This window comes from Cyclopterus lumpus, chromosome 9 (genome assembly GCF_009769545.1).
Source record: "Cyclopterus lumpus isolate fCycLum1 chromosome 9, fCycLum1.pri, whole genome shotgun sequence".
Lineage (NCBI taxonomy): Eukaryota > Metazoa > Chordata > Actinopteri > Perciformes > Cyclopteridae > Cyclopterus > Cyclopterus lumpus.
Window position 1 is genome coordinate 11,023,362 of NC_046974.1, and position 15,262 is coordinate 11,038,623.

The window sequence follows — 15,262 nt, forward strand, 5'->3', positions numbered from 1 at the left end:
AGAAAAGGTTTATGATGTTGCAGTGGTCTGGCCATTGGTCACAGATCAGCACAGTAGGTGAATACACAACTAGTGTGCAACACAGTTCTGACCTGCATTTTAGGACTCGAAACAGACGACTGATCAAATCGGTTCAGCGATGTACTTGAGACTGAGATTAGTTATTGAGATACAGTATTAATTACATTGTATCTGCCTCTTATAACAAGTATTCATCCAAGAATAATTCCTCTTGTTTATCCCCTGCATGACCTTGCTTCCTGGGAGCTGCCTTGCACTGTTATTACATTTTAAACTGCATTTCTCTGAGCTGTCTTTGTGTGTCCTCAGTGCTTATCTGTATCAGTCAACTAGTTGTTGTGTTCAGAGCCTGACTGATGGAGAGTTGTGAGTGACCAAGTGTGGCGTCATTTGCCCGGAGAAGAGACAGGCCAACGCATTGCATTGTTAGCCCGCCACTCTGCGTGCACAACATTGGCCACACCGCTGCTGTTCAGAGATAGAATCAACTTTCATCTTCATGTGCAACAAATGTGCCGGTATTTGTCATGATGTCGTTGGTGTGGCGATATTTCACAGTGTTTCATCTTGCAGCTGGACCTCCCATGAAGCGCAAAGGGAGCCGCCAGTGTGCTGTTTCTGATCCGCTTGTTCAACAGTCCCAGACTTCAACCACATACTGGGGCCTGCTCTGAAAAGCTGTGCTGAAATTACTTTTGAAGGGATTTTTTATTTTTTTTCCCCCCTTAACTTTATATATTAATCTGCTTTGGTTAAAGCTCAATGGCTTTTAGGTGTCCAAAGCCCCCTCTTTTTTCTTCTTCATAAAAGCTGGAGCAGAGTTGCCAGGGATCACACTGGGCTGTCTGATGTGTGATGTTGAGTAAAGGGGGGGAAACAAGAGTGTGTGTGTGTGTGTGTGTGTGTGTGTGTGTGTGTTTTTAGAGTGCGACTCTTGCTCTCGGCAGCCCAGTGGCCACACTCCCTGAGATGGACAGCTGGTATTATAGGATAGCCGGATTACAAGGCCACAACTCCTCTCAAATACAGCATTAAGTGTAGTCATGATAGGAGGCTGTCTCTGGGAGTTATCTGGAAATAGCCGCTGGTTACATGATGATAATGGCTCTATCGAATAAAGCTTTTAGGAGGAGGCAGTGGTTGATGACAACTGCTTGGCTCTTATTATTGAACCATCTGCACTGTTTCATTACTAACTGCCATAATATGGAAGAGTGCAGATGTGATCTTAATGAAGTGGTCGGATAGTCTTAACACTAGTTCAATGTTTAATGAACTGTCACTGAATCCTCTAACTCTGTTAGGCTGTTTGTTGACTTGAATCTTTCCCAAGTGTTTCGTCAGCCTTTAGATTCACCCGTTGCCCTGTTTAGTTTTTGCTTTAGTATGTGTGTTGCAGACTTTGACCATATATGCTTTTATAAAAATGTTCTCCCTCAGCGAACTGTGCTGATGTGCATTTTTTCTGTGTCTGTCCACTCAGGTATTTTGGAGACCAAACGCCTGGAGATTGTCAAATCAAGTGGTACCATTGACCAGGTGCTTGGCAACGTTATCTACTACGCAGCAGATTTACCCATATGGTGGCAAGTGCCTCAATACGTGCTGATAGGAATCAGCGAAGTCTTTGCCAGCATTGCAGGTACAGTTGTTTGATATCTCCTGTGTCTCATTTAGCACCACCATCAGGTAGACGTGATGAGTACAGTGAAATACAGTATCCTCCAGTGATTAGCCTTGTGATTTGAGCTGGTCTGTGGTGCCCATTCTTCTAAGCAGAATGCACTGACGATGAAGAACGTACAAACTCTTTTTGAGTAGTTTGTTTGATTTATTCATTGCCTTCCCAGGCTTAATGTGTTTGTGACTTGTAGTCCATATTAAATAGAACAAGCAGTCGATCGATAATTGACAATCCTGATGCAAGACATTGTTCAGTAATGGTACGTTTCATAAATACAGTGCGGATAATGTAACCTTTTAAAATTAAAATGGGGATGAAAGCTATGACTTTGACCCGGACAGAGACTCGCCACACAGCTTTTCCTCTGCTCGTTTCCAAACATGCAGTAGAAAATCAGATGGATAAATTCACAGATATGCACCTTACACTGTACTGTGTGACTGAACATGGAGGTGAGAAGTTTATGTTATGATGTTCATTGTGTTGCCACTGACAGCAACACAATTAACATCGCAATTAATTCACCTCCATGTTCATTCACTTGGTGTGTTGACATTTACCACTATGAGCTTAAATGTATACATACCTGCATATGAAATGGTAATCCCAATGTATGCCCCGTGCCTTCTGTCCCATACGAAATCACACTTGAGAGACTAATTGTACTGACATACACTGGATTGCAAGTTCAACTCTTAATTAACCAATTAGTATGAGTCTCAGCTTTCACACTGCTCATAGGGACAATATTACACATGGATACATAGAACATGATGGTATGTCTTTTCAGGTTGCTGAAAGTTATATGTCCATGTCGACCTCCACTTCAGAGGCATTCTACTGTGGACTCTAATGACTGCAGGGCCAAAGGAGAAGGCAGTGGGCGCTTCACTGCAGCCCACTGCTCCTTAATTACTAAGGATGGGTCAATCCCCAATAAAGGAATTATTATTATTATTATTATTATTATTATTATTATTATTATAATACATCGGTCAGGCTCATTGATTGTATAGGGTCATACTGCAGGTTGACAAATCTCTCACTGTGGAGCACAAACTAAATCTGATTAATCTCTATTGGCGTATTATGTTGGTAGCTAAAGTTCAAAAAGTAGATGTCTCAAAACCTTGGTACAATAAGCCAAAACGATCTGCTTGACAAGATGCCACATGGAGTGAGTGCTGTGACTCGGTGATTAACTTGTTCTGAAAGTCCTACGTTTTGGATTAACCTGCAATAATCCTTACTCCTTATGTTATGTGCAGTGTTATTATTGTGACTTGAAATCTTTTGTGAATAGTTTTTTTTTTTTTTATCTTCTAGCAACAGAAGTTAAGAGAATTTCTTAGAAAATGTGACAATTCAAGATTGCTTTACATCATTTTTCACACTGGGAAGCTTGTGAATATAGTTCAGGGTCTGATTTGGAATAAAAGATGTATTACTATTGCTGCTGAAATGATTCATCCAGAAAAATATCATTCAAAGAAAAATGCTCATCAATATGAGGCCCCCCATAATCCTTCACTGGAAATCGGCTAGTGTTTGCATTCCCTGTAAAAATAGATTCACTGTTCTTCTCCAAGAAATGATTAAAAAGTAAAACATTGAATCAAAGCAGGTCAGAATATTTGCTGGAACTTGTCAGCTGCAGACTTCAGATATCAGATACCTTGATAATGTCAAGGTATCAGCGGAAAATTGCTCCTTTTTTTTTTGTCTTAATGGGAAATGCCATTTCATTCGAAGCTACTTTGAGTAAAGCCATAATGCTCCAGTAATACAATGTGACAAAGTGAGAAATTAAAGAAAGAAACGAAAGAAATGGACACTTCTATTTATCCCTGTGGGGAAATTCTTCTCTGCATTTGACCCATCCTTAGTTATTAAGGAGCAGTGGGCTGCAGTGAAGCTCCCCGGGGAGCAACTGGGGGTTCAGTGTCTTGCTCAAGGACACTTTGACATGCAACTATGAGGAGAGCGGGGATCGAACCTTGCAGTTGCGGGACGACCACTCTCCCCCATGAGCTACAGCCGACTCAAAATGGCTCTAATGTTACATAAAATAGCGGCTGCAAAATCTGAGACAAGAATAGAAGCAACCGTATTCTCCGTTTAAAAGAGGGGAGTTTGGGTCTGTGAGTGTAACACATAAATCTGCCTCGTATTGCGTTTATCTATCTGTTGTATGTCTATAGTCTTTGTTCCTCTCTCCCTTTCTTCCCCTTTACAGTCATGATCATGGCTTCAGGCCTCAGTTACCTTAGTGATTCCAATTTGTTAAGGCCTGGGGCCATGATTGAGTCATTCTCCTATTACTACGGGTCATGCTGTTGTAGGTTCTTCTATATAGCACTCGCTTTATTTCTATACCTAGAGTGAAGATTGAACCATTAATATTTAAGACTTTTTTTCTTTTTCTTTATCACAGTGGATGGATTATCAAGCCGATTCAGGCAATGCAGTCTGTTTGTACGCATGAACATACACATTCACTCCATAAGGCTTCTTTAAAACACTAGAATTTTCACAACATTATCAGGGTCCCCATGAAAGTAAAATCCAGACATAACAAAGCTATAAGGATCCTTTTAAATAGACTTACTCTCTTCTCTCTCTCTCTCCATACCATTCCTCCCCTCAGGGCTTACCTAAAGGAAAATTGGCTGACAAAATTGTGACATAGTTCTAGTTAAGAGAAATATTTCCCCTCAGTATTCTTCTGTTTGAATAAATGTGTTGAAAACCTCCGGTGCCGTCAAACTTCTTCGCTGCAATCCCCATTCTTGAAGGACGATTGGTAATTCTTTGCTTGTACACCACCCAAGTTTGTCTGCTTGCAGGCAATACGAATATGCAAAAACTTTAGCAAAATGATTCCCTTTTAGTATTTTAATTATGTATTGCACTTCTGAAAATCTTAAAGGCTAATATTATTATTTTATAAGAAAGAAAAAAAATCCCCCCTCCAACGATGGCCTAGGGGTTACCAATATTTATGCGTTTTTAATTCCAATTTCTTTAAAATAATTCTAATCGTAATAATTCTGTCCTTTTTTAGTTGAGAAAGGTCAAGCTCACTTTTATGGTTTCTTGATTTATTGTCGTCACAAACTTGATTCTACATCATGTTACAATATTGGTCTGTACCCCCTTTACTGTGCAAAGCTGTATCTAGAATCCTAACCAACCTTCGCAGTCCCCTGTGATATGCATAGCCATTGACCAGTGTTTTGCTATCAAAAGGTTAGCTTAGGCGATAAACAAATGTATCATTGTGAACTTTTGTAAAGGTCATTCATGCTTTCCACTGAGTAATAACGATATGTGTGCCGTGCTTTTATCTCATTCCTTTTCTTCTGCAGCTTTTTTTTGTGTGCGACTAGCACAGGTATCTGTACAGAAACTGCTCGTCACATTAATTTGTGCAATGTCCCCTTCCATGGAAGGTCTTGAAAGGCAAATGTATTTAACCACAGCTCCCTAATCTCTACTGACAGATGTAGCTATAGGCCCTCATTTGAAAAATCACATGTTTAAGGTGCCATGAAATTATCACTGTCAGCTTGCAGGCAGACAGATCACTAGGCAAAAAAGACACACATTTGATGTGTTTTTTTTGCGTCTTTCTTTCTCTTTGGTTCCCTGCCCATTTTCTCAGTATATTTTTTTTTCTTGACAGTAAATACTGAGTGATGTGTTTGTCCAGGAATAAAATATTTTTTTGAGACCAGTACCAAGCAGAGACCATAAACAATGGCACCACAAACCAGTGCCACCATTGAAAATGAGCTGCCAAGGAAGCCTTTTGGTCAGTGTCAACAAACTCCGTCATATTACATTGATGCATAAAGACGGATATTATACCTCAGTACATAGTGTTACTTTGTTTGCGCCACTGTCACAGACATAAACACAACAGATGAAGCGTGTGACTATGTAGCATACAAATACAGGCTGCATTTCATGTTGCTACAGGTCATAGCATATACACTGTTTTCACTGTTATATACCCAACCTTTCAACAAACATCTATCTGTCTTTTTACTCTCTTTTTTTGCAGGTCTGGAGTTTGCATATTCTGCAGCGCCCAAGTCCATGCAGAGTGCCATCATGGGGCTCTTCTTTTTCTTCTCTGGGATTGGCTCTTTCGTGGGCTCCGGTTTGTTGGCTATTGTCTCCCTCAAGGAGATTGGCTGGATGTCATCCCACAAAGACTTTGGTAAGAGAATAGTGTAGCTTATACACTCTATATGTGTAATGATCATTGTAAACCACACACAAAAAACAAACAGATTAATCAATATTTGTATATTAACAACAGATCAAATGAATATATGTGAAAAGGGGCAGTCTTGGGGGACTGCACCCACAAATAATTATCACTTGACTCTGCTGTTCCTGAACATTTGGAGGAGCTTTAAGGTGTTTTTTCATGGTTCAGTTTTACTGCTCTCATAGCGTCATTTTCAGCCTCAGCAGGCTTCTGTTTTCAGCAATCTAAAAACCCATTTGACTCTGCCAGCGAAGCACCAAACAGATAAAGTTAGCGACGAGCTGGTAAACATAGCCAGATATTTCCCTCAGGAGATTGACCAAAATATAGCAGAAAGGAGAGTGAATATTAACCTTACTATCACCAAGTGGTCAGAGACACAGGTCAAAGTGAATGAAAATGTTTCTTCTTCATTTGATTTAAGAGGTGTGTATATCTATCTATCTATCTATCGCTAGCTTGATATATATTAGTCCTGATGTTGCACAGAAACAAGCAATCAACCGAATTGCTGGAATATTGACCCCTATCCCTGTGACATGCATGCAGACTCATGGGAAACACGACTTTGTCTGCGATTACATTTAAAGAAAATATCGTCGAGGTGATTGATCTTTTCTCACACTTTTTTCTTAGGGCTGCCCATAATCCCTCTGAATTGAGCATTACAGTTGACAAGCCTGCTGTTAGATGTTCAGTGCATGTGGAGTGCACTATTGACTTTGCACATCGACTGTATGTATGGACTCGTAATAGAATTGTTGGTATCGATTTCAGAATGCAGATGGGGCTTTCATAGCTTGTACTGATTTAAAATCCACTTAAATAGTTTGTAAATTGGATGCAGAGAGGGGGGGACAGCACCCTGTGCACTCCTTTTGTTTTAACAGTGTTTCCCATAATAAATAGACATGTCAGGCTAACGACAAAAGGTTTGTGTAAATCTGTCCAAGTGGTAGAATGAATAGTGCGGTGGTGGCAGCAGATGGATGGGCTCCCTAGCGAGAGGAGGCTCCCAACCCAGATGCACTTTTCTCTGAGCATGCGGTAAATAAGCCAACACTGTAAATTGTTTACCCACAAACACCTAATAGCTCATTAATACAGTGCGCCGACAGGTAGGGGGGGGGGGGGGGGGGGTATTTTTGATTATGTTAGCACTGTAAGATGCTTGGCACACTTCATAAATGCATCATTTGCTCAGCCTTGCTTCACTTAAGCGGTAGTTAAACTAGAGCCAGATTGCCTGTAAGACTTGTTTTTGCTTTCCAAAACAAGTCATTTAAAAGGTGAGCTGCAGAAATGGAACAAATCATCCTCCTGGCCATTAATAAAAAAAACACACCGCACAAAGCTAAGCCATAAAATACAGTCGGGGATCATGCAGTTTGTTTTTGTGGCTGTTTTTCACACTTTTTTGCATGTTAGCTTCTTCCACATCTCATGGCTGTCTAGGTGGAATGGATTCAACTTATTTCCATGGCTGCGGGCAAAATGGTGTGCAGTAAACATTTTGGATGAGCTGTGCTAAGTTGTACTGAGCTGTATGGGCCTGAAGACAGATGAGCAACATTAATCACAGGCTGGGGGTCTGATTACATAGCCCTGGATAAGTAAAGCTGTCCCTGGAGCGTTACATGGAGATGGCACTGCTACTCTGGCACCACACTGGTGGATTGCTCAGCTCTCCTGTAGAGCTGTTGCTCCTTCTCTCCTTCAGCATCAGTAAAGTGTCACACGAAGAGTCCATCCAGTCTGCCCTTTGTTATGGTTTTACCAGCTGCTTTGTACATTGGAAAGAACCAAGTCTCAAACTCTTGGTACATATACATGGTTTGGTTTCAGTTTTCATGTTTTTCAAATGTGACTTTTTGTGACTATATCTATGGTGACGGAAATTGTCCCATATAGCAAGATCATTACCTCTTGTTCTGAGCCTGGTCAAAAGGACAAACAGCTGCTCTAATGCCAATCCAATTATCTCCATACTTGAACATTGGAGCCATTTATGGTTTTGCCCTTGGTCTAAAACCCAAGCAACGCGAACACAGGATTTGTTTAGAGCTCCCCTCTTGAGGACGACCACTTCAATCAACACTACAGCAAACGTTAAGGCAGTTGGAGTTTAACGGCTGCTGGTGGAAGTTTCCAAACCCAGTAGGAAAAATAATGGGTGACTTGAAACTAACTGTAGTTCTGTCAGTTTTGAGTCTCAAAAAACAAATGACTTTCCCATTTGGCACAGCGGAGTGAATGACCATGTGTGACAGAAAGCCCTTCGCAACGCAATGGAGAAAATGGTTAAACGGTATTCCTGCTCTCAAACTTAAAACATGGTAAGCTCATGTGTTACAATAATTGATCCTTCAAACCTCACGGCACATCGTTTCCCCACTATGGTGACATCTGCTTGAGTACTTATCTATAACACACTTTTATTTGGTCTTTTTGAAGGCAGAGCATATAACAGCAGCTCATCTTTTCCAGCGTGGAGCCGTTTTAACCTTAAAGTCAAGTCCATCAAATATCAACCTTTCCTTTCTTTACTAGCATTATACTCGTCACATGAGGAGCTTCTTTGTTCCTCGAAAACGTCTATTGTTGCATTTAATTTGTTCTGCTTTTATCATTCACTCAAAGTGAGTGTCTTATTTGTGAGCCCCTATGGTCACATGACATGAAACAGCCTTTTTCTTTGACCAGTGTTCAAGTCGTGTCTGATCTTCTATCAGATGTCTGGGACGTGTTTAGACACTCGGAGGCAGCTGACATTCGCACATCCTGCTCATGAAGTGTTGGATCACATTCAGTGAAATGTCAATGTCTTAATGGAAGACTTTGATGTCAGATCTGGCAAATGTAACAAGAACTCTAACTCTGTCTGACAGTAAATTGTTTGGTGCATGTGTTAGACATGTCAGACATGCCACAACAAAAGGCAAATAGAAATAATAAGCACATTGTAGGCATTTACAACATTCCAGCATCAATCACAAAGCAAAATAACTATTTATAGCTAAAACAAACATTAATTGATTCCCTCTCTGATTTTAATTGTGAGGCTGTGAATGGTACTGAATGCATTAAAGCATTTAAATGTTGGTTCACTGCACTGAAGGTCTGGATCAATTGATCCATTTTCAAACGTTGAATTGATATTGACCCGTTTCATCTGGACTCACATGGTCCGCTCAAACCTACTTTGTGCCACGAGTTTATATTGTTTAGATATTAGATGGCGGACACTATGTTGGGGCATTCAGTGTAATCATAATCTTGTCATTCACTAAGCAGGTTCACATGTGGAAGGGTGCAACGACCAATATGAGCCAGTCTTATTGTTTCCACTATTTCCTACCTTTTCAAGAATTTCCCTTTTTAAAATAACTGTCAAATATTTATGGGCTTCATTAATGTCTTTTACAGCAAATTCTCGTTTAGTCTTTTTCTGCAGTAATTAGCCCTCCATATTTTTGAATGTGGTTAGGCCTGGGGGGAGGCGGAGGCTGACAAAGAAGGAGGTAGAGCCTAACTTAATGTATAATAATGAAATTAGATCAAGAGCCATTACACAGCTGAAACCTTGCATAGTTTTTCTGTCTGTTCCCTGTTTTTGCCAGTTATTTTGCATTCTTTGGGATGAGTTTTGAAATCTGCAACAAAGGTTGAGATCCACTCACTGGTCAGAATAATCTTAACGCTGCGGAAACATTTTCTTCAGCACTAAAAATGTCCTAAAATCAGGATTTGCTCCATTTAACATGCTGACATTCTGCGCCTTCTTAAGGGCAAACTCAGCGAGTGTTGAATATGTTGCTGTAAATACTCCACTTATTTTCATACGTACAACTTCTACTTTAAAATGATCATATCTTTACAAAACTCTCTGGATATTCCCTCGACATTTGTCTGCTATATTCCCTGCTTTTTGTAAGCCATAATGCTCTGTTAATTAAGACTGCATTGCAGACTCCTGGTCTATCTGTTAAGAGAAATTATCGATTGAAAATACAAGCGCCCTCGCTGCTAATGCACTTCCCGTTTCCTCCTATGCTCTCAAACCGGTTGCACTGCATGAATTATTCAAACGCTGCCTTGGTTCTTGGTCTGTTTTTCACAATTTACAATGTTGACCAAATTTAAGATGATAACAAAATGGGGGGAAAACTGACGGGGGTCAAAGTATCCTGTTTTCAGCCAGCTCTCTGTTCCTAGATGAAAGGTTTCAAGCTATAGAGATGGCCCAGTACTTTATGCCGCTCGATTTTCTAATTATCCACACGACCATTCACACTACAGAGAGAGACTGGAAACATAATTATTTATACGCACGATACACTTGGTGACATTACAGAGAGTGAGCCGCTCTACTGATCACAAGTGCTCATGCACAGCACCGGGAGAACTGGTTTCAAATGAGTTAATCCTGCTCTTCGGTTGGCAGTTGGATCATGGACAAGAACATGAAGGTTTCTGTGTTGGATACATGGTGAGACACCTGCTCTAAAGCAGTACGGTTGTACACGCCTTTGTTGTGAAACTCCGCCTTGTTTTAATCACGTCTGTTGACATTTAACAGTCTAATTTAATACAGTATATCTTTTAAAAAAATCTGTTTTCAATTCAGCACAGTTCATTTGAACCTTTTCAGTCACCTAAAAATGTCTTATTCACCATCCGGTTGTACTCCCTTGACTTTTTGTTGACTTACTGGTCAAAATATTTTCTTTCAGAGATTTCTGGAAAGAAGTCTTTAATTTGGTTTATAGTTATAGGGAAAATAGACACGCTGTTCAATTAGCGATTTAATTCTGATTAATTGCTACTTTAACCAAGACAGTGTTTTAGTCCGAGCACAGCGGTCGGCGACACATGCATGAACCGCTCGCATGGCTGTAGATTCATTTCGAGCAACGCAACGAGCATCACAAGCAGCATTTTGACCATTTCATTAACTTTGCCCTTCCAACTGGTATTTTGGTGTCCAGCGCATGCTTCACTGGTGGGAGGAGAGGCCCAAACAGGTGGGCGGTTCACTCCCCTGAGGCAGTGTAATGCAAATTGTTGGCATTTTGATGGGTCCCTGAAGGCAGCAGGACAGTGGAGCTGATGGATCTACAGCCTCACAGTGCCCTGTCTCTACGGACTGCCGTCCGCTGTGTTTACCGCCTCTTGACACCAGGCTGCTACAAAATAATCCCACACACTTCTACACGCATCATGCCGGATGTTTAAACCTCTGCATTCTGCTGTTTATGTGGGAGAAATTGAATTACCAGAGCGCGTTAATTCTGGGCATAATAGCCTCCTGTCAAACTTGTATAATTTATTTTCAAAAGTCGTCTGGGTTTAATTTTTCACTATTGCTATTCATTACTAAGCAAATGCTGCTGTCATATAACCCGTTACAAACATAGCATGTACTTGATATGCTTCACCATCTTATATGATGATAATATAAGCTTTTTAATTCTGAATTTCTATTGCCATTGTACTTACTTCACTGCTACTGACTTGGTCCTGTGTGTTCACGTCTTGCTGCTCTGCACCGTCCAGATGGCAACATGATTTCCTGGAGAGGCGTCGTTCCATTTGTTGAACTATTGATGTCATGATTGGAACAGCTGTGTCCGAGCGATAAGACCCGTGATGTGACTGAGAGTGTGTTTACTGTTCACCACACCCTCTGATCTATATGACTTCAGCCAGCCCTTTTGCACCGAGCGCTGCTGCAAATACATGAACCAAAATAGCAGGTGTGCTTGGAGACGGCCCTCCACAGTTCGAGCCCCAGAGAACGTTTTGCATTTCTTTCTGCAAAGGTTTGTTTGGGGTTTGTAACGGATTCAGCTGCTCAAGGATTTGTTGGGCGATGACTTCAATTGTATGTTTGAACTTTTCCACATTCTCTTCATAAAGTAAAGCCTTAAAAGTTTTTAGGAACAGCAAACAGTTTGCATAGCATCTAGTGTCTGCTGTGCTACTGCATCAAATTAGACACATGTTTTAAATGATTTTGTAAAATAGCTCAAAAGTAAGATACGAAATCCTGTAATTCCATAAGCGCCATTTTGACCAGGCTGTTAACCTGTTAACATGACAATTAATTAGTAATTAGGCTGCACACATTCCTGCCATGTGAATAGGCAGAACTTGAAATGAGCGTTGTCTACACATAAATGTGCTGTACAAGTTTGTAGAAGGCAACCTTTAGCAGCCAGCTCACCCCAAAATGTGAGCAGCCTCATCTCATGCTGTTGGCTACAAAGTCAATTGGTCTGCCTGACATGGTCAAGAGGACAAACAGCCGCTCTAATGCCAATCCAATTATCTCCATACTTGAACATTGGAGCCATTTATGGTTTTGCCCTTGGTCTAAAACCCAAGCAAGGCGAACACAGGATTTGTTTAGAGCTCCCCTCTTGAGGACGACCACTTCAATCAACACTACAGCAAACGTTAAGGCAGTTAGAGTTTAACGGCTGCTGGTGGAAGTTTCCAAACACAGTAGGAAAAATAATGGGTGACTTGAAACTAACTGTAGTTCTGTCAGTCTTAGCACAGTCTGTTGTGTGTGTGTGTCTCCCCCCCAACCCCCCACCCTCCCTCCCTCCCTCCCTCCTGTGCAGAAGTCATACAGCAGATCACGGGATGTATCAGTTTATTTTTTCCTGTCTTTTGATTGCATCCCAATTCCCAGGAGGATACACACCGTCCTTTTTAATATGGATGAAAGACTCCCCGGGTTGGAATCGCAGCTGTGAGCCTCTGTTGCTCTGTTATTTCTGACGCTTCAGTCACACATCATCACTACTGTCGATGAGCGGGGTCAACCGTCTTCACTTTCAGAAGGCGCCACCGTGGTTGAGATGAGAAGTAACAAGCCCCTCCGCTGGATCCCAAATCCTGACAGCATCGCGTCCCCCCCCCGCCATGCTCACTTCAAGTCTGCCGTTTGTGTCGAGCAAAAAAACACAACAACCTGCCACACTCACGAGCTTGTGGCCGTTTACCTTTTGCCTTTGGTATTCCGTTAACACGTTGCGGTACTTTGTGATAAAAGAACCCTCCTACTGTCGCCCTCTGAATGCGTCGTGACTGACTCTTTTTTTTTGTTCTCCACATTTCCATATTTGTCAGTTTTTAAGCATAATCTAAATGCCTGTCTTGCTTCTCAGCTGTTTGGAGTCTCAGCTGAGGTGGAACATACCTCATTATAATAGTATCCTTGTTTTCTCTCTTTCCAGGTAATATCAATGACTGCTCTCTGCACTACTACTTCTTCCTCCTGGCAGGGATCCAGGGCGTCACCTTACTGGTCTTCCTTATTATCTCCTTCAAGTACGACAAGCAGAAGGGCAAAGCGGGAAGCCAAAGGCAGAGACGCGTGTCCTCTTGACCTGCTCCACATCCCCCTCAGCATTCCTGCCTTTTACCCTCCTACCACTCGGTGCCCGACGACCCCGTTGAATCGGTACTTATCAAATCTTACAAAAGTTTGGTTTACCTCCTTTCAGTCACAAATTGTCTGGTCAAAACTGTTTTTCGTATTCATGTTTATTTTAGATTTTAAGTGGTGACTCTTTATCCTGTTTTTATAACAATAATGATTTTACATAACTGGATGACTCCACAGCTACCACTGAAAGTATAGAGATTAATGCAGGAGCCATGTTTGAATTGGTTCTACTGTGCTCCCTAACTCCTCTTGTGGCCTTTCTTTCATCATTTGCACTTGACTTGAGGAGTGGTGGCATAAAAATACGCGATATCTAGATATTTTCTTATGACGAAGAATGCTCAGTTTTTATAGTTGCATTTTTACTGTTTTGTGCTCTAACAAAGTCTCATTTTAGGACTTTTGATAACCATTTCACTGAGTATTTAAATGATTGCTGGACTGATGTGAAATGTTGTGCATTAAATGTACATTGTGCATTATTTCTTGATTACCCCTGTTGGAGCTTTTCAAGAACGTTAAATACCTATGCAGTTACATAGTTGTGATTGAATGGGAAATGTGTTTTAACTGGAGGTAATGTTATGTTGTTACAGAATCATTGCTTTTAATGACAGAATAGGGCTCTTGTTTGGTGAGACTCCAAAGAAACTCACTTAGATTTGACTTATCTATTATTCAAATCTAATATTAAGAGACATTTGTTACCACTGCCTGTGATTACATACTGTAAATCAACACAAGTCCATCCTATAAATCTGCTATTAATCCTCAAACAGACCCATACATGAATAATAATAACTCATGTTAAAAATACTCCATGATTTTTTTCATTTCTGGTCAAGCTGCAAAACTGCATGACAAACAACTAATTAGAAATTAGCCTTAAGCTTAACAGGCAACCTTGAGTGTAGCTCTTAGAATATCCCCTGCTTTAAGGCTTCGATCATGATTTAAAAAAAAAGTGAGATATAAAAATTGAAAATGTAACCCATTCACAGTGACATGTTCTTTTTAGTTATAATTCGAAAGCAAAATAAAGCACACCTTTCACATTATTTGTTGTCAGGGACGTTTTACAGTGTTCTAGTGGCTTTGCAGCTTTGCCTGTAATTCTTGAAAAAGAAGCTTCTTTATTGTTTTATTTATTAGACTGTGATGCATTTGTTTTAGCTTTATACTGTTAAGAAAAATGCTTGTATGTGAGTAGGTATAGTACAAGGTACTGAATTTGATTAAAACAAGAAAACTCTCAGGACTCAAGGAATAGTGTAACGGCACATATGACACAAGAAGCCATTTCTTGTGTTTGATTGGTCGGATAATTACATTACAATTACAATTACATTTTCCTTGTATTATTGTATATTCCATACGTGCTTTATTTGTCAATTCAGTCCTCATCAGAAAGATTTATGACATTTATTTTGGAAATATATTTGGTTTTAATGATGTCCAGAACTGAGATATTTGTTGCCATTATTAAAGTATATTAAACTGAGTATTGGGTTTGTCATTTTTAGCCATTGTGTAAACGAGGAACAATTTGCAATGTCTTTACCTGCTTTCACTTACTTTTCCTTTTTTCTACGTCTCTTGATGCACATTTATTATGTTTTTTCAAGCCAGCACTGCCTTTACAGGTACAGGCTGTGCGGTCAGGAGTTCATAGAAAATAAATAAACGGTATCTTAAATGTTTTATTCTAATCGTTTATACCCCTAAATTGTACACACATATTTTAAGCACGAGAGAACATTGATAGCATGACATGTTTTAAATTCAGGTGGCAGAGTGACCCTGTTGTTAAATGAGAATC

At 40.4% G+C, this 15,262-nt stretch overlaps 1 protein-coding gene across 1 annotated transcript in view; it reads left to right on the top strand.

Moving 5' to 3' along the window:
* The window catches only part of slc15a4 (solute carrier family 15 member 4), a 23,012-nt gene extending 8,068 nt beyond the window's left edge, over nt 1–14,944 (top strand). Inside the window, exons 7-9 of the mRNA XM_034542441.1 lie at nt 1,505–1,663; nt 5,772–5,930; nt 13,232–14,944. Of these exons, the coding sequence (XP_034398332.1) occupies nt 1,505–1,663; nt 5,772–5,930; nt 13,232–13,383 (470 nt within the window). The 3' untranslated portion in view covers nt 13,384–14,944. The remainder of the gene's footprint in view (nt 1–1,504; nt 1,664–5,771; nt 5,931–13,231) is intronic.
* The last annotated feature ends 318 nt before the right edge of the window (nt 14,945–15,262 follow it).